Source organism: Thrips palmi, unplaced genomic scaffold (genome assembly GCF_012932325.1).
Source record: "Thrips palmi isolate BJ-2018 unplaced genomic scaffold, TpBJ-2018v1 HiC_scaffold_8, whole genome shotgun sequence".
NCBI lineage: Eukaryota > Metazoa > Arthropoda > Insecta > Thysanoptera > Thripidae > Thrips > Thrips palmi.
This window is the reverse complement of record NW_023144635.1, coordinates 8,471,074-8,494,815: the sequence shown is the minus strand read 5'-3', so window position 1 is coordinate 8,494,815 and position 23,742 is coordinate 8,471,074. Positions and strand designations below refer to the sequence as shown.

Below are 23,742 nucleotides of genomic sequence, written 5' to 3'. Positions count from 1 at the left end.
GTGCACAATTAATTGCAACTTCAACTTGGGCACAGCTTGCAGCCGTTTTAAATCTTCCACATGTTACATGTGTGGACTGAAATTTGTGTGCACTTCAGTTTTCGACTTGTAATTAACTCCCACATTTCAGAGCATATTCCTCACTTTGTAATCTGCAAAAAATTGTTTCTTGTCTTAACATTTCACGCCATCTCCCTGAATCCGTTGCAGATAATAACTTAATAAATATGCATGAGCTAGTCCTTCAGCTTTCTTTTGGTCTGCACTTTCCATGCAAGTTTCCGAATAAAGCTAGAGTGCAAACTCTAACAGTCTTTTAGTCTCTATTCTCTGTTTTTATTCTTAAATATTCGTTGTTGCTTAATCTCTAACTCTTTGAAAATACTGCAGTGTTCTGTTTTTATAAAAGATTTCATATGTGTAAATTAATACGTCCACATCCATTGTTTACCTGTCTCTAAGTCCATCTTTTTGTTTGCAGCATCTGATAAGCCTGATCTCGGCCTAGAAGAACTATCAAGCTTGAATGTCAAGTCTCGCTTCCAAGTGTTTGAGAAAACAGACGATAGGTCTTTGGAAGTGGAGAAATCTCCAAGCAATGTAAATGTCAAGCGTTCGCCTAGCATATTGAGCAAGCTGGCCAAGTAAGGAAATTTTTAACTCATCTTGGTTTGCACTTCTTGTGTAAAGCATGTTTTTAGTGATTGTTATTTTTAATAAATGTTGTACTTTAGATTTCAGGCTAAAGGTATGGATATTGGAGTGACAGATGAGTCCCTAAATGGTATTCCTTATGAAGAGAGCTCGACTTCAAGTGAAGAGGAGGAGGATGATGGTGAGGGTGGTGAGTGTGTGCTTTTGCTTTTAACTTGAAATAATTTAGGGCTTCCCATGACGTACCAGTATTACGATTGTGCAGTATTGACAAACTCAACCTCCTTGTCATTTTAACTTGCCATTTGTTCACTGCATTCTATCTCTCACTAATCATTAATTAACTTTGTGTTTTTATTTGAAGGTCTAACCATAATTTTATGTTTTCTTGTTAATTGTTTTGTAATGATTATGAGCACCAACAGTAATTGGGTTCAGGATGCACTTACTCACTGTAAAAGTGAAGAAACTGAAAATATCTTTTCTTTGCCCACTTCAGAGGAGGAAGATGGAGACATTGTCAAGTCCAGACGAGCTACAAGGGAGAGGCCCATGAGCTTCAGTAAAATGGAGGATGTTAAAAGCCGTTGGGAAACTGGCTCTACTGCAAAGAAAGAGGAACGAAGGGAGGAACGCAGACAAGAAATTCAGACCATCAGATCTCGTTTGTTTATGGTAAGTTGTTCAGTTGGGTGGTCCACATTGTTGCCATGTTTCCATGGTTATGACTATACAATAATTCAGTAATGTCTGAAACTCTAAATTTATTGTAATGTGGCGTCTGCTTATCCGATGCCTTTTCCCTGTGTTTCGGAACTGTGCTTATGCTAATTGTGAAAATCAGGTTATTACTTTCAACTCTGAAATGTGTTATTTAATTTAAAGTGTCTGAAAAAAAAAATTTTGTGCAGGGAAAACAAGGAAAGATGAAGGAGATGTATGAACAAGCTGTGAAGGAAAGTGAACAGCCTGCCGCCCGAAGAGGAGCCGAAGTGCGCTCAGAAAAGGCTAAATCCATCAAGGAGAAGTTTGAGCGTGGAGAAACCTTGGTCTCTGATGGGGAAGAAGGGGAAGATGGTGATAGAAAGATCAAGGATGAAGACCTCGGTGTGTTTGAAGCTGGTAAGTTGACACAATGTCCCTTTTGATATCGGTACTTTCTACGTTTTTGAATGGTATTTAATTCCAAAAACTTGTTGTAGGTATTTCGAAAAAATCCAGGTCTCATTTCATGGAACTGGATGCATCCGCTGCCAAAACAGCGCAGCAAACCACTCCCTCTCGACCTGCTGCCAAAGATGGAAATAAGAAGAGAGAGGTATGAACAGGATCCACCATCTACATCTTTACAAGTCTTGGGGGTTTAGAAACTCAATTTGCATTTTGGAAACAATATTTCATTGTTTATTTCTCGCCCAGGTTCTGACAAACCAAAGTTCTAGTGAAGTTGTTAAGGCTTCAGATAAAATTGAAGATGTACAGGTTGAAACTGCTGATATATCTTCCAAATTTAAGTTCTTTGAAACATACAAAGCACCAGAAAAACAGAAAAAGGCTTTCCGAATCACACCACCACGAGAGGGCCAAGTGAAGGTCAATTACTGTTGTGTGTGTGTTTTTTTGTTGTGGTGTCTTTTCTGTGGCTACCTCTCTCGAGTGTTTTACATTTTCCCTTTGCACTTGACATTTCACTACTGACCCTCAAATAATTGCTTCATTACCTGTCTATATGGCTAATTTAAACAGCAGTGGTGTTGCTTTCCTGTAATTCTCCTGATGCGTACCAAATTTGTGATCAATTTTGGATATACTGTACTTTGATGTTTGTGTGTGTCATTGCACTCCTTGCTTTGGTGACCCTAAAATCTTTCCATTCAATGCTATTATACTTGCAAACATGGTTTTAAAGCTTTGCTTTGTTCTTAATTTGATTTCCCAGTTCTGAATTTTTGTGTTTTCTTGTTTAGACCGAGTCCCCCGAACGAGAAGTGTACCGTGATCCAGATGTGGTTCGTGCTGATGATTCAATTGAGGGAGATGAACTCCAGCACAGTATGACAACATCAAAGATGCTTTCTATCTTCCGTCAAATGGAAGAAAAAGCACAAAGAGACGATGTTCCTGATGGTGGGTTATAATTTCTTCTGTACACTATTACTAATTTATCACAGAGTTAAAACTTTTCACATCTGTTGTGTTTTTACTTCTTTGTAGGTCCTAAGCCTCTTAAGTGCTTTACTCCACCTCCAGACTACAAACCAGAGTCTGACAGTTCTGAAGATGACCGTTCGGATGAAGATGATGACGAAGATGATGAGGAAGGAGACGAGGATGAGAGTGATGGAGTTATTCGCTCTTCAGTGAAGGCAGAGGACGAATTCCTTCAAGCTGTAAGTCATTTGAACTTAGAGGCTGCCTGCGCAAATAATTTTGTTTCTTACATCTTAATTTTGTAACCCTAGGCCAAGGCAGCTGCTAAAGCAAAGACTTTACGTGCCAAATTTGAACATTGGGAAGAACAAGAAAACAATATCAATTCTGGAGGTGGAAATATCAACCCAACTCTCCTGGAATCTGAACATGAAAGTATTGAGTCAACTAAGTCCCTCCGGGCCCGTTTCGAGTCCTTGCGAAACGAAGCAGAAGCACCAAAAGAAAAACCAAGACCAAAAGTGAACAGATTTGTGGTGAGTGGATTTGTCGTCACATAGCTCCTTGATGTGCAAGCTTACAAACAATTGTTGCTCCTTAGTGTTTATACTGTAGACATTGCTTTGCTCTCTACTCACCATTTTGATCCAGTGTGTGTGTTTTTTATTTCTTGATGATTTTTGTTTGGTTTTGTTGCATTTTGTTTTGAAAAGTTTTGCCAACTATCCATTTTGTTCAGTTCTGTCAAAATCCTACTTTAATCTGCTAACAAGTTCTGAATTCATTTGGTTGGACAGGCGAGGTCCCCTTAGATTTGTGACAGCATGTCTGAAAGTGTTTTGTTTTGATTTGTTTTGTTCTGCCTTAAGAAACTTATTACATTCAATTTTAACTGCATGATTTTGAGTTGATTTGAAGATTGTTTCCAGCATGAATTTTTATTTTCTTGACTCAGTTGTTTCTTAGGTAAGTGCATGACATTCTAATTGTTTTTAAATTTGTTCTCATTTTAACAATTACAATATTGCTGTGTCTTCAGCATAAAATTCTGTCTTAAGGACTAAAAGTGTTTCCTGTCTAAAACCATTGTGCTTTTGTGTGTTACAGTGAATGGAGCTGAATTTTATTCATCAGAAGTATATTTATTGTGATGTCAGACAAAATAAAGAAGATCTGAATCTTCATTCATCTGTCTGCATGAATATCTTAGAAGATTATTTTTGTTTCAATGATTTATTAATGTTGATAATCCTTTAATTTTAGCAAATGTTTTTGTTTTGTCACTTGTGTCCTGTAATTATTTCTGTACTTTTAACTTCTTGAAAACTTGTATACAGTTGACATGTTATTTTAGCCCAGTACCTGCTGGTTACTGTGCACATGGTGGATTTCATTTTATTGATTATTAGCAACTGTAGAAGATCAGAGGAGCTTTATTTTAAATCAATGTGTCAAAGACTCAATCTATTATTGTGGTAAGAAATTCTTATATTTATGGATATGGACTGGATTTTTTTCTCTACATGTATCTGTAACTGTAAGATTAACTCCGTAATATGCAGTTCGTGTTATCTCATGTCATTCTGTTATTAACTGGGCCTACATGCTATTTCAATTACATATTCACTGCGGAAATACCCTAGTGCAATTGGGTCTAGCAATAGATTGAGTGCTCACTGTAGAAATTTAGCTCTTGTAAAGAGTGGAAAGGCCCTAAAAGTAAAATGTGTACTTGTAACACAGTATTAGATATCTGAATGTCACTCCATGAAGAGAGAAACCTTTGACACCTCTGTACCATTGACTGTGGGATAGCAAGGATTAGTGCCAATTCGCAGGCTTTTCAAGTTTGTCACGTTCATGCCCATCGCTAAAAGCATGCTATCCCTAGTTATCTACACCATAGTACTTCATTTTGCTTCGATAAAAATCGGAACTGATGTAAATTACTTCTTGTAGATGTGGGTTTTCCACACTTCGTCTAGAGACAATGATTTTGTGTTACATATGTTTCAGCCTAACTTCTTCATGCTACTGTTACATGTACTGCTTAAACAATGTGATTTTGTTATTGTGCTACTGTTTGTGATGATTGTACTTTCCTTACACTTCTTAATCAAAAGAAGGATGAATTGATTTGTCATATTTCCCATAGTATTAAATTGGTTATAATTTGTGGCAGAATTCGTTTTTAATATTTGCAAGCTCTTGCAACCTCATATGTCAAGTTCAAAATACTAGTACCAGCACTACTACTCAACTGAATAAAATTTACAGCTCACATTTCACCTTGGGTCAAAAAAGTGTAGCCTTCTCTTTTCCCACATACTATTATAAAACTAAGGAGCAACAATCCTGCATAAAATATTTTTCAGAATTAAAACCTTTATGTTTCTAGTGCTGAATCATATTTTTATTTTTTTCTTGCAGGAAATCCAAACATCATGTGCTGAATTCTGTGACTCCTGTGAGAAGAAGGTCTACCCTCTTGAGAAAGTAGAAACTGGCGGCAAACTATTCCACAAGGGATGTTTCCGTTGTATGCAGTGTAGCTGTATTTTGAGGTACTATTGTTTTTCTGCCTCTTGTTTTCGTGACATAAATATATGTTTCATTTTGTTTATTCCTCTCATCTTACTGTTTCAGAATGGAGAGCTACACGTTGAACAATGGGAAATTGTATTGTATTCCACACTTCAAGCAGTTATTTATTTCTAAAGGAAATTATGATGAGGGCTTTGGTCTGGATCAACACAAGCGCAAGTGGAACAGCACAATGAAAGAGAATGGAGACATCTTACTTAGCGGGATTGATGCAAACGGCAACAACCATTGATTGAGCTACCACAACAGCACTACTTGGTGATCTCACTCATGAAGATAAGTGCCATTTGGTGGAATGAAGGATGAACAGTACCTCTGATACTTCCATTTTGTGTGAATATTTTAATTTAAATTTTATCCATGAATTGAGAGTTACAAACTCTTCTTTTTTTTCAATGACAAAATCCACCTTTTCTTGCCTGTTGACAATAGTGCTTTAGATGTTATCAAATCACAAGTTCTTTTATGGGTCCAATTCTTGGGTTATGAATTTGGTAACCTATTATATTTTGGGTGGACGAGTTTCATTTGTAATCTTCCACAAACACTTGTTGTCATCGGTGTTTATGGATCCTATGTTCTTTCTTGTTTAGTATCGGGCATGCAGCAATAGCATTTGTAGAATGTTTGTTAATGTGTCCCAGGGTCACCTTACTTTTTCTGCTTCTTTACAAGAGACTGGAAAAAGGCATTTTGTGTATAAATTTTATCTGCATGTCCTCAACTGTTGTTTCTCAATTTGCTATCATTTGCTGTGATGTCTTAACCGTTGTAAAAGTACTGAGGAATCTGTGTGGTGAAGTATGTTGCTCTTTTAAATAATTTAAGTTTTAAAATACAAAGGATTTATGTGACCAACCAACTTGGTTCCTCTTATGATTATTGTGCCTATTGGGTCTGAAATCAAAATTTGCAAATTCTGTGATCAAATTTTATTTCAGTTTTAGTTTTGAAATTATTGTACATTTCATATACTTTGTCAAATATGTAAAGTTTGTCAAAAAATGTACATCACTGTAGACCTGCTTTTATGTTGTTTTTGTTTTCTATGAAGTTGTAGATAGATTTGTATATTTTATCGACATTTTGAATGTACCTTTTGAATGTATACCTGTACTCCAAAAATGATTCTCATCTTATCTGATATTTTTTCCTGCAATAAATCATGATCCTTATTTAATCTTAATGAATGCACGTCTCTTAATCTCCCATTCTATTCATTACAGTACCTTGCACATTACTATGAGCATTCTCCCAAAGATTAAACAAGCCGACCGAGATGACGCTTTCATGCAGGGCAGCGAATCTTACATGACATCTGAGAATTGAGTCGAATTGAGTTCATCAAGCCAAAATGGGCATGTAGCAGAACGCCAGGAAAGTGGGCAGTACATTTATTTCCCCGGGGGGGAATGCCACTTGCAACCGGAGAAAGATCGAGGGGTCCTGAGGGCTGAAAGATTACGAGCAGCGCTTTCACTCGCGCTCTCCTTCTCTCGCCTCTTTCAGTGTGGGAGAGAGAGAGAGAGAGAGAGAGAGAGTGGGAAGAATCACAGTGCGGAATCGTCCTGCTGGAGAGCTCGCTATGCACAGAAGAAGAGAAGACGGCTCTTGTCTAATGCCCAGAAAGTCTTGCCCCGCTTGTGGCTCGCTCTTTGGACTGCTCCATGCTAGAGGTGACCAAGGCCCCCTCCCCCTCCGCCCCCGTGTCCTTTGGCACGGTAATTTGATGCGGTGCCGCGCAAAGTCCCGGGCCACAACAGCAAACACAAACAACCCCCTTCCGCCTCCCCCCCTCCCCCTCGGCGTGGCGCGGTGGCGCGGCGCGCTGCAGTGCGGACCACCGGATGGAGTTGCGCCCTTATCGCTTTCCTCCTACGGCCCCTGTCTGCCTCTCTCTCACTCTCTCACTCGCAGCCCAGCTCCCTGTACCCATCCCTCTCGCTCGCTCGCCTCCCAGCAGCCTTTTCTCTTCCCTCGCCGGCCTAGCTGAGGGTCGTCCCATCGGAGTTTTGCGTCCGTGAATCAATTTATACGGTGTGCTGAGCTGTCCAGTGTCCACACAGTGTCACCCCGCCGGTCCGCCCCGCCGACCAGGCCCTCGGGGATGGCGGGGCGGGGGGCTCGAGTTTCTCAGATGAGGAGGGTGCTGCTGTGCTGCTGCTACGGAGCGATCGCCGAGGGTCGTTTCGTCGCTGTCTCTCTCGCGCGACCACGGCGCCTCTATGAGTGCGACAGAGACAGAGCGACGAAACGCCTCTCCGGAGCCTGCTGCTGCCGTGGCTGCCGTGCCACTGTTGCTGGCCTGACCGCCCCCTGACTGCCCCTGGGGCGCCAACCTGCCGGGGCCAAACAAGGGCGACACCCTGCAGGCTGATTCCGAGTGGAGCGTCCCGCCGGCCTGCCTCTCTCGCACCGAAGCAGCACGCCCTCTCAGTTGGAGAGAGAAGGAGAGACCTCCCGCTCGGAATGAGGCTGCCACTGCCGCCACCCTGGCCTGCCCCTATCTCCGCATGCACGACGCGGGACGAGCAGGCAAGAGCCTGAGGTACACAACGTCGCGGCAGTGCGGCGCGGCGGCAGCTCGTTACGTGACGGGGAGGGAGAGAGAGAGAGTCTCCGTCTCCGCCCTGCTGCGCCACCACCAGGTGTTTTTGTTGGCCTTGTTTACGTTTTCCAGGCAGTGCCGAGGCGCCAGGCTGCGCCAGGCCAGGCTAGGCCCACCGCAAGCCAAAGCCCTGCAGCCGGGACGCAATTTTCGCGCCGCGCGAATGCAAAGTGCAAAGTGGCTCGCCATGGACCGCGCGGCGCTACGCGACGCCAAGTCGTCACGGCCGGCGGCGGGATGAAGAGCAGACGGCTCGTTCCGAACAGCGTTCGGTCGCTCTGTCTCTCTCACACCCCTACGGCGCGCCCCACGAGTGCGAGAGAGACAGAGCGAGGAGACCCTTTCCGGAGTTAGCGAGTTTAGCCTCCAGCAGCAGCACCAGCAGAGCAGCGCCATCTAGCGGGTCAGGAAATGGAAAGTCCGCGCGGCCCAGCCGGGACCAGCCGGGCCGTGGCGAGCCGGGCATAACATCGCGCGACACATTCCGGCCCGTTGATGACTTCCGGTCATTCTGTCGAGAAAGGTGTTTTGGTGTTTTCCAGCCGCGCGGCCATCAACCCGCACCCTCTGATGGCTGCCAGCCCCGCCAGCCCCGCCTCTCGCAGTGAAAAGGAGAATGAGTCCGTTCATAGCGCGGGTCCGTTTGGCGCGGCCCCGGGGGACACTTCCCGTTTTGCCGCCAGAGAGGGGTCAAATCAACGCGCCGCCGCGCCCCGCCACGCCATGGGTGGCTGGGCAGCGCAGCCAGCAGCCCCGGGGCCAAAGCGGCGCAAACGAACACCGAACGCAGTGTGCCAGTCCGCTCCGCGCGCCGCTCCGCACTCGCTGGATGGAAGCGCCCCGAATCGCTGCGGAGGGAGGGAGGACAACACATTCTTTCTGTCGGCAAACGGAACGGAGAAAATCTATTTTCCAACATTTTTCTTTCGTGTTCGCGGGCCGACGGACGCCGTGAAGCTGCGCAGTCCCGCCGACAGGGCTGCACCGGCACTGCCTACCTGCCAGGCGTTATGGCCCCTTGCGGAGGCAGGGTAGGCAGTCCCGGTGCAGCCCTGTCGGCGGGACTGCACAGCTACATTACCATTCCCATTACGGGCTAGACCACCATTGATACGGAATCCTACTCAGCGTCTGAGGGTCATACCACCATGAAATAGAGAAACAACTCGTTGCCTCTCGGCTGGGAAAGACTCCACTCCCTCAGCGACTGCCCTGAAAAAAAAAAAAAAAAAAAACAGAACAAACAGGAAAACGGCAGGGAGGAGGACCAAGAGGGGAACGCCGTGGTTGTTTCCGAACGGAAGTACGACAGTGCATACGGCGGGGAAGCTGCTGCGAACATCGGGTGGATCTCACCTCTGCAATTACTCATTTCGCCCTCGCCCCGCCACGCCCTGCCACGCCCCGCCCCACACGCCACGCCACGCCGCCAGGGGGCGAGAGCAAGCACACGGTGTACGGTGTGGTGCGGTTTGTTGTATTGCCGGGGATGCTGGCTGGCTTGCTGGAAGCGGCGCGCAGTCGCATCATTTGTATCGTGTTATTTCAGTAAATTATGTAGCTGGGTGCCGGCACGGCCTGCTGTTAGAGAGAGAGAGAGAGAGAGAGAGAGAGAGAGGGGGGGGGGGGGAGGAGGATGAAGGGAGCGCACACATGGACTCCCCCTCCCCCTTATTTCGGTCCGGTCACCTGCTCGCATGCACGACTACACTCTGCAACTCCAGCAGCAAGCCCTCGGCCCAGCCTATGCACGTGCACGCGTGCAATGGACACACTCACACACCCTCACTCACACACATAGACACACCACTCGACCGTTTGCCCGGCCGCGATGGCTGGCGACACTGTGCAAACAATTTGGCGGACCTCCTTTAATTCGGCCCAAACGCGCTTCAGGCTCGACGAAACCATGTTTTTTTGTTGTCTTTTTTTCTCTCGACCCGCGGCCACGCTTCGATGACGTGCCCCTCGCCAATCTGGCATGACACGCCCCTCTGCTTACCGGCGGCATGTCCGGCCTGCACAGAGCACGCCCCGCTGGGCCGCCCCGCCCCGCCCCGCCCCGCCCCACTCCGCGCCACGTGACAATAAAAGAAGCTTTGAAGCCGATCGGTCTCGTGGAACGCACCGCAACGGAACATATTTAGAGAGGCCGCGGCAGTGCCACACTTCTGCCAATAAACCGCAAGCCTTTTTTCCCCACCTCACCGAGTTTTTAATTTTATCCCCCTTTTTTTTTGGTACAGAAAGAGGACAGTCGGAGCAAACAGCGATATTACTTCAACCGAGTCAAACCGAACGCAAATAGACCGTCGCCAAACGGCCATCTGGAAAGAAACAAATGTCTGTCGAAAGGGGGGGGCAGGAAAGAGGAAATAACCATCACCACGGTAAATCCGAGTGCGAAAACGCGAAAACCGATGCGAGACTTTGGGCCGGTAGCGCTGCACCCCATTCCCCGGCAGGTGGTTCCTGGTTCGGACGATCTTTAGTGCTGCTAGACACAGGGGATTGGGCGAAACGAAGCGTGTGGCCCGAGTTGGCCGTCGGTCGGGGGAAAGGAGGGGGGGGGGGCGACCGCAGAGTGCAGGACGCTGCTCGCAGGCATTCCCGGGGACCATTTGCCTGGGACTGGGGGCTGCCGGGGCGGCCGTGGCCTCTCGGGGTGTCACGGCGAAAGAAGTCCTGCCGGGGTCGGCCCGCCGGGAAGGGTCGGGCCACCGCCACCGCTACACCTGTATCCGAGACCCTCGACACCTCGCGAGGACCAACTTGCGCTTATTGTGTCGCTGGTGGCGGAGCGCGGAGCGGCGGCGCACGGTCGGGGGAATCTCGAGGCAACTACAAGCACGGCGGGTGGATGCCGAGCCGTGCTCCGTCGCTCCGTCTCCCTCGCACCCCTTCACCAGACGCCCCTTGAGTGCGAGAGAGACGGAGCGGCGAAAGCAGCGTCCGGAGTCGGCCTGCGAGCACAAAGCCGCCAGCCGGTTCACTCACCTGATTAGGTCGGCCGCGGTGGAGGCGAGGCGGTGCGACCGCAGCGCCACCGCCATCCTTGACCGGAGCGCGGCGGCAACGGCAACTAGGGGGCCGCCCTGCGAGAGGAACCCTGCGCGCTCTAAAACGGAAACGGAACACAAACGAAAAGGCGGACAAGCGGCAAAGTCGGCGACAAGTCGCGCACCGGCCGCGTGCAGTGTGCCAGCCGCGTCAATAAGGGTGATCGATGGCGGCGCCGGGATTCGGATTTACCGCGTCGAGTTGGGGGGGGGGGCGTTAGTTATGGCGGTAAGTTGCGGGCCTTATTGGCCACAAACACAGCGCGGCCCGGGACCAATAACGCACCGGTAAGCAAAGTCGGCAGGGATTGAGTTATGTCGACGGAGGCGAATGCGGAGCGGAACGGACAACGGGTACACTGCAGAGGCGAGGATTGATCTGCGGCAGGCTCGGACTGGCCCCCAAAAAGGCCCCAGCGGATAAGACCGCAAAAGGCCCCCGATCATCATCATGTTTTCACCCTTCATGACCAACTTTGTGAGGCTACCACTCCCAAACTAGTTGCGGTCAATAGCCTTTCCGATACAGGGCATGAAAGAGTAGGGTCTTAAGAATGCTAGGGCGTCGAGCGAAGCCTTTTACGGCAACTACATTGGACATAGTGGGCGCCCAAAGTCAGCAAAATCAGCAAATTTCCGAGATTCGGCCACTTTTTGACCAACTTGGTCGGAAAATCGTTGCGGTCAAAGCCAAAATCGTTGTGGTCAACGTCTTTCCGATACAGGGCATGAAAGAGTAGGGTCTTAAGAATACTAGGACGTCGAGGGAGGCCTTTTACGGCGACTAGATTGGACACAGTGGCCACCCAAAGTCAGCAAAATCAGCAAATTTCCGAGATTCGGCCACTTTTTGACCAACTTGGTCGGAAAATCGTTGCGGTCAAAGCCAAAATCGTTGTGGTCAACGTCTTTCCGATACAGGGCATGAAAGAATAGGGTCTTAAGAATACTAGGACGTCGAGGGAGGCCTTTTACGGCGACTAGATTGGACACAGTGGCCACCCAAAGTCAGCAAAATCAGCAAATTTCCGAGATTCGGCCACTTTTTGACCAACTTGGTCGGAAAATCGTTGCGGTCAAAGCCAAAATCATTGTGGTCAACGTCTTCCCGATGCAGGGCATGAAAGAGTAGGGTCTTAAGAATACTAGGGCGTCGAGGTAGGCCGTTGGCCGCAACTAGATCGGACGCAGTGGCCGCCCAAAATTAGCGAAAACGGCTACTTTCGGAGATTCAGGAGATTCGGGACGGAGGCGGTGGGCGGCAGCAACAGGGTGGGCTGCTGCCTGGCTGCTGCACTGCCGGCGAGACCAAGGCGATCCGCTTACGGGATCGAGGCGGCGGCGGCGGCCAGTCGTACGTGGGGAGGCTCTTACCTCTGCATGCCTTGAAGAAGGGCGGGAGGACGGCCGCCGCGCCAGCGGACTGACTCCAAGCACTGCTTGCGTCGCTCCGTCTCTCTCGCACTCATAGAGCGAGCGCCCCGTCGAGGCCCTGCAGGCCCTGCAGGCCGTGGGCTCCTCGTCATGTGATTGGTCGTGCCGCCGTGGCGCGCGGCCAAACGCCCCCAACCCCTTTCTCACACCTTCCTCCTCCTCGTCCTCTCCGTCCTCTCCGCTCTCGGAGCGGCCATTCCCCGTATCGAGGTACGGCATCGACCTTCCCGCCACCCAGCTCCCCGCAGCGCCCCGGAAATTACCCATGATTTATTTTCTGCGTGTTTTGATCAAAAACCATTTCTATACCGATTTTGCCTCTTTTCAATTTTCCTCTTGTTTCCCTCTGCCGTGGAAATTGGCCCGGTAAATCCCCCGCGACCGGCTACACAGTAATACAATAATTCACTTCCCCCTCCCCCTCCTCCCTCCACAGCACCGTCCGTTTCCTCGTGGGCTGCCGCTGTATATTTTGCAGGGAATGTTTTTGTCGGAATCGACTCCTTTTGTCTGCACCTCATCCCTGTCAGAGTTCAGAGAACACCCCCCTCTCCCCTTCCCTTGCCTCAGCCCCCCTCCCCCTGCCCCCAGGGGCTTAGGCCCCCGTTAGGGATGGATCTATCACAGAGGCAAGATTTCTCTTTCAGTCTCGCGTCTCGCTCGCTCCTCCGCGTTTGATCTGGCCCGTCTTTCTGCTGGCTGCTTTATGACAAAGCCCCTCTCGACAGATTCGCCTGGCCACCGCGGCCGCTACGCCACGCCACGGCAAACAGCGCTACAGCTGCAGGTGCTTTTTGCAGCGCGGGCCCCGCGGGCCAGCCCCAGTGGATCAGCATGGCAGCACTGCCTCCAGTGTGCGCGCCGCGAGGGAAGCCCCGAGTCCCTGCGGGTGCTGCTGCCTGACGCGGTGCTCTTCCTGACTCCCCTGCACGCCTACCCGCGCCACCTGATCGAGCATTTGAATGACGTCAGCGAGCGCGGCCCTCGCGGCCCACGCCCCGCCTTCTGGCTGCCGTCGCTCCGATCCCTCCGACAGGTGGCAGCACTGGACCTACTGGACACGGGGCCCGCCTCCTCCAGGGATCAAGACCGAGCCGAGCCGACCAGTAAGCCGGCCCGAGCCGAGCCGCGCCGCGCCGAGCCGGAGCGGCGTGTGTACCCGGTCTCGGAGTCTCGGGGCAATAAATATCCATGAGGGTCATGAGGTTGGTTCACTAGCCGGCCGCACGCTTTGTCGTCCGGCGGGGCCCCGGCAGGCCGGCAGGGCGAGGTGGCCGGCGGGAGGCCCCCGGGACGCCACACCGCACGGCGCGGCGCGGCGCGGCCCGCACTCCCATCCGCCAGATGTTCCCCAGTTTTCCAGTGGGCCGACGCCACGCCGCCTCCCCACTTCATTACTATTTACAGCAACTTGCAGCAGCGCGCCCCAAAGAACAGCCAGCCTCGGTTTGCTGTTTTTTTTTCCGGCCAGAGCCAAGCCGTAGCAGGACTCCCAGCCCCAGCCAGATTTCTGGACTTGAGAGGCCAGATTTCTGGACTCCAGAAGCCACACACCGGGACCTCGGAGGACCATACCTTCAGTTCTGTACTGCCAAAGCCGACTCCAAGGGGGGGGAGAAGATATTTTTTACGTCTGGAGAGGGCAGCCTCCTGGACTCCAGAGGACGGATTCCAGGACTCCAGGAGATGGACTCCTGTATACGTCATTACCCCCACCCCCGGCCTTCACTTTCGCGTGTGGGCCCGGCCGTGGCCCCACAAAGGGTCGTCCGCGGGGACCGCGCGGTGAAAGGGAGGAAACCAGCCACTTGACTTGCTTTTCTCCGCGGACCTCGGGAACCTCTTCGGCGGGGCGGGGCGGAGGGTTGCCGTGGTCGTAGCGGCGGCCGCGCGCCGGCAGAACCAGCAAACTTTCCAATCCGCCATCGGCTTTATGTTGTTAAGTATTGATTCCGGCAAACAACATCACGGTGCCTCTGTGTGTGTGCACACTGTGCGTGCGTGCCTCGGTGTGTGCGGCGGGGCCGTCGGGGCCGTCGGGGCCGTGCTGGCGGTACCAGCGCCTTACTGAACGGAGAGGGCGTTCGCTCCACCCTGCGCCGAAACGGCGCTCCTTTTACTGTCAGCTGATTCCACACATTAGTCAACACTAAAACACGAAACAGGGAATCTCTGCGAACGGCAGCTTGCTGTGTTTGTTGGGGTCGGTGCCGCGGCGACCGGGGAGACAGACACTGTCCATTAAAAACATAAAAATGTATGATCCCATAAAGTCGCGGCCCGACCTCCCGGACCTCCCGGACCGCGCGGTGCTGGGCGACGCCGGCCCACATAAAACGAGCGTGTTGAGGGGGAAGGGGTGGGGGTGATGAGCGCTCATTCGATGCGAGGCCGTTCCGGCGCCGTGCCCGCCGGACTGGAGTCTCTCCAGCAGCCTCCAGCAGCCTCCAGCAGCCTCCAGCAGCCTCCAGCAGCCTCCAGCAGCCTCCAGCAGCCTCCAGCAGCCTCCAGCAGCCTCCAGCAGCCTCCAGCAGCCTCCAGCAGCCTCCAGCAGCCTCCAGCAGCCTCCAGCAGCCTCCAGCAGCCTCCAGCAGCCTCCAGCAGCCTCCAGCGCCCGGCGTCCGGGCGCTGCCGTGCCGCCGCGCGGCCGTGCCCGACGGGCCGGCCTACCCCGGACTCCGCAGGGGCTCCCACTGCCTTGACGCCGGAGCCGCAATGACGTCCCTCAAAAGCGGCACCGAAAGCGGCGCGCGTTTTTCGGGCCGAACGCACATCGCACCCCGTGGCCGAGGACGGAGCGAGGGCCTCGCAATGAGGCGGCCCGGATGGCGCCGATGGAACGAATGGAACGCGGCGGCCCGGAACGCGTTCACGGCCACGCTCTGCTCGTCCATCCAGGCCATCCAGGCAGCCAGGCAGGCGCACTCGCTCGGCCGGGCGACGGACGGACGGCTGTGATGGGGATGGCCGGTGTGTATTCGCAGCGCGGCGTGGCGACGAACAAAGTCAAAGTAATGACTTTGACTTTGCGGCAGTTTACTTCCAAAACATACACGTCTACACCATGCAAAAACACCACGTCGATTGTCGATATGGCGAGTTCGATGTGACGCCTTCCCGGGCTCCACGAAGGAGGCCCCCGTCGTATACCTCTCTACGGCCGATTCCCGGCCACGGTAAATGAGTTTCGCTGGCCCGGGGCAAGTAGGGCCAGCAGGGCACCAGCTGGTGTCCTTATCCGAAGGGTCTGCCTGCCGGCGGCCAAGCGGCGGCCTGCCGACCCGTGCACCCCGTGCCAACCGCACACAGGGCTCCGTTCCAGTCGTGTGTGGGGTGGGCAGGGGGCCCCACTGGGGGCTGGGCTGGGCTGGGCTGGGCTGGTCAGCGGCGGCCTCTGCGAGTCCAAACCCACATCAAACGGCTGGCGAGGGCTACCGCTGCCAAGGGCGCCAAGGGCCCGGTTGCCGGCGTAATAGGCTGCCTTCTCGGCGGCGACGCTCCTCTAGGCGGCCATGGCCGGCATGGGGCCATATCGCAGTGATTAGCCGCTGTTTTCGGCGGCGCCCCCTTCCCCTCCCCCGCCACCCACGCCACCCCTTTGGCCGTCCTCGGGGGCCAATAAAGGCCACGCCCCGATCGGCCACCAGCAAGACGAGGGTCAGCCAGCGTGCCCCCGCCGCCCCCGCCGCCCCCGACGCCGCCCCGCAACAAGGGGCTTTGAGCACACCTCATTGGCTGATGCACGGCCTCACAGGGACATGCAGCTGGGCAGAGCCAGCAGGGTGCGCCGAGGGGCTGCCTAGTCTCCAGGAAACAGATAAGGGTGAACACGAGTGTGCGAAGGAGGTCGCCGCCGAGGTGGACGCCGGCAAGGAGGACGCCGTCGAGGAGGACGCCGTCGAGGACGCCGCCGAGGAGGTCGCCCGCCCGTCCCGGCCGACAACAGCCACGCTGCGATTCCGCGCACGTGTGCCGAAAGAGAGGGAGAGAGAGACGGAAGAGGGGGGCGAACAGCTCGCCAGTAAATCCGCAGAGAGCAGAGAGCTTGAGCTCGAGGACGGCATGGCTTCTTCTTTCTCGAGGACTCCGGGCCGCGGCTCGCTTCCTTCTTTCGCACTTTTTTGCTCGTTTCAGCGAAACGCCGAGCCACTACCGCTCGGGCGGCGCTCTATTAGGGACAGTCGATCTGTTTCCTGGCTTGCTGGCTTCCAGGGCGCAGCGCGGCGCGGCGCGCTGGTCGTACCGCTTCGCGCTTCGCCCCCTGCCGGGGCATGCTGCGCCATGCTGGCAGGCAGCAGCGCGGCGCACCCCGGGGGGTCCGCAGGGCGTGGCGTGGCGCGGCGTGGCGCCGAGTGGCGGGAGGCCGATGAATGATTCATGACTGCAGTGACTTTCACGTGCCTTACCTCGAGACATCCGCCCCCCGCGCAAAAACACGCCGTGCCCCCCTCGCCCCTCCCCCGTTATATTTCCGTCGTCACGCGAGAGACGCGCCACGCGGCAACGCGCTGCCGTGCCGCCCCACAGAGTGGCCGCAACGACCGTGTGCAGCATCTGTCTGATAGCGAGCGCGACAGAGACAGACAAATGGCGGCGCCGATCGGTAAAGAGTGAAGCTCAGCGCAGCACAGCGCGGCCTACTTCTGTCTGCCCCGCCGTCGGGCACCTCGTCCCGGGTAATCACCGACAACGAGCAGTGCGGCACCATGCCGGTCATACGTGACGCTTCGTTCTATCTCTGTCGTACTCACGGGGCGTCCCGAGTCTATAACAGTCTGTAGCGATCAGAAAGCGTTCATAGAAAGTCTTGCTTACAAACTAGTTACTACGCTAACCTAGGTCGCCACCGCGAGCGTGCGGCGGCTCGGCGCGCGCAGCGCCATCTCGCGGCGACTCCTCGCGGAACCTCGTCCGCGCGCGAGGCCAGTTTGAGCGGTAACACCTAACCTAACCTAACCTAGCCCGCAGCCCCTCTGCAACGAGCAACAGGCCGAGAAGGAGCCAATTATTTACTGAACCAATGTTCCAAGGAAACCAAACTGCTGGTACCCGCAGGTAGCAATCATGCCTTATCATACGTGACTCGGTGGCAGAATTGGTTCGCACACCGATACCCCGTGCCGTTGATGGTGGGTTCAAATCCCAATTCACCAACTTTTTTTTCGCACCCTATTCTCTGAAAAAATCCTTTGCCCGTGTCACCTGGACTGTCAACTGTTCTCCCTTTTTACTGCGGGTCGCTGGCCCGGGCTGTACACCGTACCACGCATTATCATATAGAGAGTTCTATGTGGCCCTTGCAACTTCTACTGCTCTTTGCTATTGGAAAACTTTTGGCACGGCAGCGGCATAGTCCGCAGGTGTGTGTGTGAGTGCGTGCGTGGGTGGACCCCCTTCTGGCCACGTGTGCCGCGTGTGTCTCAGCGCGCTGGCCGTATCGTTCCAGGCCGAGGAGAAGCGTGGCGCGAAGCTCTACGAAAAGACAATCGAAATAAATTCACTCCGACGTGTATTACTGAGTGGAACGGGCCAGAGAAACACAGGCGGCGCGAAGTCCCGACAGAAAAAACAAGATTCCAGGTGGAGGTGAAAAACAAAAACAAAATTAAGGTGGCAGGAGGCAAGTCGGGGAGGGATGCACCGGCGTAAAGTTTAACCGTGGCGTTCCTGTGCGCCGGGCCGGGCCGGGGCGGGGCGGGGCGGGGCGGGGCGGCGCCGAGGCCGTGGGAAAATGCACCACGCGTTAGCTTTCTAATAATGTTGTTTTCCAGGCAGGTGGCGCCGCCCGCGCGCCAATTGCCTCACGTTGCCAGGCCTGCCGGCCCCCGGGGGCGGGGCGGGGCGGGGGCGGAGTGGGGGCGGGGTGGGGGCGGGAGGCACTCACTTACATCCGATGAACCGCGCTCTCAGCATAACGGGCTGCAATTCCGCAGCCATTGCCATGGGAGACGCCAGCAAGACTGTAACAAAATGACACGCCTCGCCCCGCCAGGCACTACTGGGCCTGGCGGCCTGGCGGCCTGGCCTACTGGGGGAGGAAGGGGGACGTTTAATATCGCTACTGCTGCTGGTAAGTTGGCGCCAGGCACGCGATGCGCTGCAGACGCGGCCGCCCGCCCGCCCCGCCCCGCCCCGCCCCCCCGCCCCGCCCCGCCCCGTCGTCGTCGTCGTCCCCGCGGCAGCCTCGCGACAAATGAACCCTTGACGTCGTCGCGGCGAACGGATGGCGGCAGGAGTGGCGGTTGCGCGGCGAATCCATCGCGGTGAAGACGCAGCGAGCGCGGTGCCCACGCAGTGATGGCGAAGGCCCGGGTCATGTCCCGATGTGGCGTGCCCCGCCCCTGTTACGCCGCCCCGCCCCGCCAAACTCATCGGGGAAAAATGTCGCCTTCCGCCCCCTTGATTCGGACCGGGCACGCGAGGCGGCTCGGCTATCCGTCTCTAGTCTTGTCGGATATAAAGTTATTAAATGAGAATTACTTCTGGCATGTATCGGGGCGGCCCTCCGCTACCCTCCGCGCCGTTCCGCGGCACCGTGCGCAGTCACGGGGGTCTCGGAGCGGCCTGGCCCCGAGCCGCGCCGCGCGCGCTCCTCGCCCCGAGCCGCGCCGCGCGCGCTCCTCGCCCCGCTCCTGAATCACCTTATCAAAGAGTGAGGCCGCGCATTGTTGGCGGCAGCAGCCCGATTCCGTGAAGAGTGGGTTCATCGCTCCGTCTCTCTCGCTCTCATGGGGTGTCCCGCAGACGTGCGAGAGAGACAGAGCGACGAAACCGCTCCTCGCGGAATCCGGCTGCAGCCCCGGCCACCCTGGCAGCGAAACACGGCAAGGCGAAAGGCCGCGCCACTTAGGGCACCTCGCCCCGCCCCGCCCCGCCCGGCTCCTCGCCGCAGAAACCCTTTCAGAAGACGGCCAAAGTGATTCCAACGTCATGAATTGGGAAGCATTTCTTTTTTGCCCCCTCCCCTTCCCCTCCTTCTCCGGCACGACAATGCCCTGCACTGCCACCTCCCCCTCCCCTGCCTGGCCCGACTTGCTCGCGCCCCGACCGTTTTTCACCCTTTCCCTTATCCTATCAAATTTTTAGCAAGTGGTCTCACCGGAGAGCGGCCGGGCTGGGCCAGGCTGGGCCCGCGCGGCGGCAGCGTGCGAATCGCGTGATTTACGAGGCCAGGCTGCTTGCTGCTGCTGCTTCGGGGCTTCGGCAGGGCGCCGCCACAGGCAGCCAGAGGCCGCAGATATCACCGCCTTGTAAACAGGTCCATGATCACGTCGTGACTTGTGTAGCCTCGTGGAGGTCCTGGAGGGCGGAGGCTTGGCGGAGGCGGCGCAGCACGCCGTCGCGGCGTCGCAAGCGGCGAGGGAGGAGAGGAGGGTCCCTTACACGTAAACCGATTTGTCCGGGGCCACTGCAGCAGGGCAGAGAGATCAGAGATGTCAGAGAAACGCGAAAGAAGGAAACGTTATAGAAACGTAACCTATAGTATCCTATAGGTCCTATACAAAAAAAATTATCGACAACAGCAGAAGCACCGTGAAATTTTGTTACGGCAGGGAGAGCGGTGTAGTGGTAGTACTGGCCGAGCCAAGACGGCCCACAGACCCGCGGCGTGCATCTTGCATGCCGCTCTTTAATTATCCATCTTCATTGGCTAATGGAGTAATTGGAGTTCGCGCGGAAACACGGAACACGGAGCGGCCGGGCAAAGCCGGGCGCAGCCTCCCCCTTCTTTTAGTAATTGCGGAGTGCAAGGGCGAAGACACGGAGCAAGCTCCATTTATTTTTGATTTTTATGCCCGCTGGAAATTATGTATGCTTTCCTTTTCCCGGATTTTGTGTTATGTTTTCGCTGGCGGGCTCCAGCACCAGTGGGCTGGTTCCGAACGTCGCTCTGTCTCTCTCGCGCTCTCCGGACAGGCAGGGGAATAGGGGTGAGAGAGACAGAGCGTCCAAAGACTGTCTTCGGAATCGCTCTGCAGCCACCCTTTTCATTGTTTGTGTCCATGATTTGTACCGGGCGGGGCCGGCAGGGCCGAGGGAGTGGCTCTGCCTTGCTCTGGCCCAGCGGAGTGGCGGCCCGCGGGGGGGCGGGCGGGCGGGGCGGGGCGGGGCGGGGCGGGGGGCGGCGGGCGGGGCGGCCAGCCTCCACAAAATCCTGGGAGCAATCTTGTAACGCCGGCGAACGTGATCCAAACAGCGAAACAGCCCGAACAGGGCAGGGCGAGCAGGCGAGCGTGGGTCGGGCCGTGGAGCCGGCCGAGCACCCTGACGCCTCACCGGAAAGGAGGGGGGGGGGGCCTCGGACGGCGGCGTGCGAGATGAAGAAGTGTGTTGCAACCCCGGCCGGCGAAAGAGGGAATATCTTCATGAATAAAATTCCACTCTGTTTTCCCTCAAGGCACTTACCGCCGCGCGTCCGCGCCCTGTCCGCACGCTGTCCGGGCTGTCCGGCCGGCGCCGCGCGGCCACGCCGCCACGCCACGAGGGAGCCGGAGCGGACTGGAGCGGACCCACCCACCCGGGACGCGCTGCTCGCCACGGCACGGCACGCAAAACGCCGACGGGCTGGGGCGAAGAGTGAAGGGTCAGAAGCAAACAAATCGGCGCGGTGCCGCGCGACGCCGTCGAGGGCCTCAGCCTCAGCCAAGGACTCAGCCTCGCGTCACCCGCAGCCCTCTCATTACAGTGGAGCGCCTCAAACGCGGCAACGAGGCACGTCTGCAGTCCCGTTGCGGTCTCTCTCGCTCTCTCGGGGCGGCCCGCTTGTCAGTGCGAGGGAGACGGAGTGACGGGGACAGCCGAGGGGCGTGCTTGGGGAAATAAAGCCGTACGCACCGCCGGACAGGCCAGGTCCCCGTCGAAGACGCCGACGGCACGAAAAAACAGGGAAGGGTTGTCGGGGCTCGAACGCAGAACTCCGGCGTTGTGAATCAACGCCCATGCCGCTCGGCTACGCGGTCGGACCCCCTTTCTGAGCTCAAGACGGGCATCACGGGGCGGTGGTCCGATGCGTTTGCCCAGCCGCGGTCTTGGTTGGCTCAAGTGCCGACCGGGCGCACAATGGGGCAGTACTTCGCCGTGCTTCGCCGTGCTTGTGGTCTGTAAACTCGACGCGGCCGCCGAGCCGCTCGGCAAATACGACTCCACCTTCCGGCATGAGGCCGTCGAGTCCCTCGGCGCGGCCCTCCGTGCCACTCCGCCCGCCCTTCGAGGACCCTGACTGATAATTAATTCTGCTAATCCCCCGCCTCGCCCCTTGGAGGCCCCTTGCCCCCGGCGACACCTTTTCCGACAAATTAGAGTGTCTTCGACGGCCGCGTGGTCGCGGAGAGGCACTTCTTGGCGTGGCCGAGGCCGGCCCGTCAGGCGGCGATGATGGAGCGGCCGGCGCCCCTCCGTCCCGGCCGTCCCAGCCCCGCGTGTCCGGCCGAGGCCGGGCCGTGCCGTGCCGGCGTGCCTCCTATGCTGATGGGCTGCGAACGAGGAACGACGCAAAAAGAGGCCGCCGCCGCCACGCACTGGCCTTTTTTGCCCGAATTCCGCGGCAAAGTGACTTAATCGCTGCCGTTTGCACTCCACCGAGGCGGAGGGGGGGGGGGGAGCGACTTATCAATGGGACGGCCAATTCGGGGACACAATGCCGGCAATGCCGGGGAGAGGGAGGGAAATTACTTGCCGTATCAATTCTTCATCTCACTTCTTTCTTCCCTCGGTGTATTGAATCGGTGAGGGGGGCGCAAAGTGGCTATAGTCTTTGACGGCGGTGACTCATCCAGGTGTGTAATGACCCTGAGGAGGTGCCCCCCCCTGCGGGGTGCCCGCCGCGCCCTCGCGTGCCTCCCTCCAGCCCTCCCCGATGCGCCTATTTCCGCCCGGGAGCTGCCCGCTAACTGCGGGGGCGGGGCCGGCTGCCTGCCTGCCGGACTGATTCCGAACGGTGCCCCGTCGCTCTGTCCCTCTCGCACCCCCGCGGGACGGCGCGTGAGTGCGAGAGAGACAGAGCGACGAAAGCACTGCCCGGAATCAGCGTCGGCCTGCCGGCTGACTGACTGCCGCTTGCCGTGACGACGAGCACGGGGTGCAACGCGGGGCGGGGCGGGGCGGGGCGCAGTGAGGGGTTGGCGTCGTGGAGGCGCCGCCGCACGCCCCCGCCGCCGGCAAACAGCTGGGAGCCTCCCAGGGGACCCCGCACTCCACCAGTCCACGGCGAGCCGACGGGGCGCGGGACCCCCACGGCCGACGCGCCTTTTAACGGGGGGATTAACACGCAGGTTGGAGGTGCAGTCGGCGCGCGGTGGCGTGGCCATCCCCTTCTTGTTGGCCCTCCGCCCAGCCGGCAGTGGCGCGCAGCACTGCGCAGCACGCAGCGCCGTTCGACTCGTTCCGTTCCTCGTTCCGACGAGCCAAACTCAGTAATGGCGTTTCGGCGGCCTGGCCCTTCGGACCCTCTTCGCCGCCTGGCCTTGCGCCTTGCAAAGTCTCTTACAATATTGTGGCTGCACCGCTACAAGTTGGATGCAACTTTGCCGTGGCTCCTTCGCTGCCGAAGGTTGACAGCACAGCGGGGAGCCAAGCCTGGCGGCCTGGCCAAGCCGGAAGGAGGGAGGGGGGCTAATTGTCAAAGTGGAGCGGGGCGAAGGGAGGGGGAGGGGACGGGGCCTGTCCGCGCCAGGCTCGGGACAGGTCCGCTCCACTAGTGGTACGCCAAGGCTCACTTTCTCTCTTCTTTTCTTTTCTCCTTTTCCCCTCGAGTCTTTTTCCAGCTCCTCACTCTATCTAAAGCGCGGCCCCTTCTCAACCCCCGGCGTAGGTGCACACTGTGAAAGAAAGTCCCCCAAACGGCGAAAACAACTACAGCTCGAAGGGAAATGTTGTGATCGAGCGGGAATTCCTCGCAGGGCGGTGTTCTCCAGTGTAGGTGTTTTTGTTGTTGTTGTTCGCCAGCAGGTGCAATGCGCTCGCTCGCCTCACCGGCGCAGACTATCCCCGCGGGCGATCCTGCCTCATGCCCGTCCTCGCCGTCCTCGGCCTGCCTGACTTGGACAGTCTGCTGCCTGTGGCTGCCTGGCTGCCAGCCCCGTCCGTGCTGCCCGCAGCCGATAAGGCCCACAATGCCCAGCCTGATGAGTCCCGCCCGAGTCTTTGTTGGCGTGCATGCACCCCGACGGCACGGCAACGTCCAGCCCCTGTGTTTTACAGTAGGGTGGTCGCACGGTTCAAAAACGAACGAGA

At 55.7% G+C, this 23,742-nt stretch overlaps 1 protein-coding gene across 20 annotated transcripts in view; it reads left to right on the top strand.

Moving 5' to 3' along the window:
* The window catches only part of LOC117653241 (F-actin-monooxygenase MICAL3), a 47,918-nt gene extending 41,323 nt beyond the window's left edge, over positions 1–6,595 (top strand). For 14 of the 20 annotated variants that reach the window (XM_034398771.1, XM_034398790.1, XM_034398788.1 and 11 more), the window contains 11 exons: positions 482–644; positions 735–844; positions 1,154–1,329; positions 1,566–1,776; positions 1,857–1,972; positions 2,074–2,262; positions 2,622–2,781; positions 2,869–3,044; positions 3,117–3,341; positions 5,236–5,369; positions 5,452–6,595. In XM_034398771.1, the coding sequence (XP_034254662.1) occupies positions 482–644; positions 735–844; positions 1,154–1,329; positions 1,566–1,776; positions 1,857–1,972; positions 2,074–2,262; positions 2,622–2,781; positions 2,869–3,044; positions 3,117–3,341; positions 5,236–5,369; positions 5,452–5,641 (1,850 nt within the window). In that variant the 3' untranslated portion in view covers positions 5,642–6,595. Of the gene's footprint in view, positions 1–481; positions 645–734; positions 845–1,153; positions 1,330–1,565; positions 1,777–1,856; positions 1,973–2,073; positions 2,263–2,621; positions 2,782–2,868; positions 3,045–3,116; positions 3,342–3,912; positions 5,094–5,235; positions 5,370–5,451 lie in introns of those variants that run through there. The other 6 variants (XM_034398791.1, XM_034398774.1, XM_034398772.1 and 3 more) reach the window with 6 other exon arrangements.
* The last annotated feature ends 17,147 nt before the right edge of the window (positions 6,596–23,742 follow it).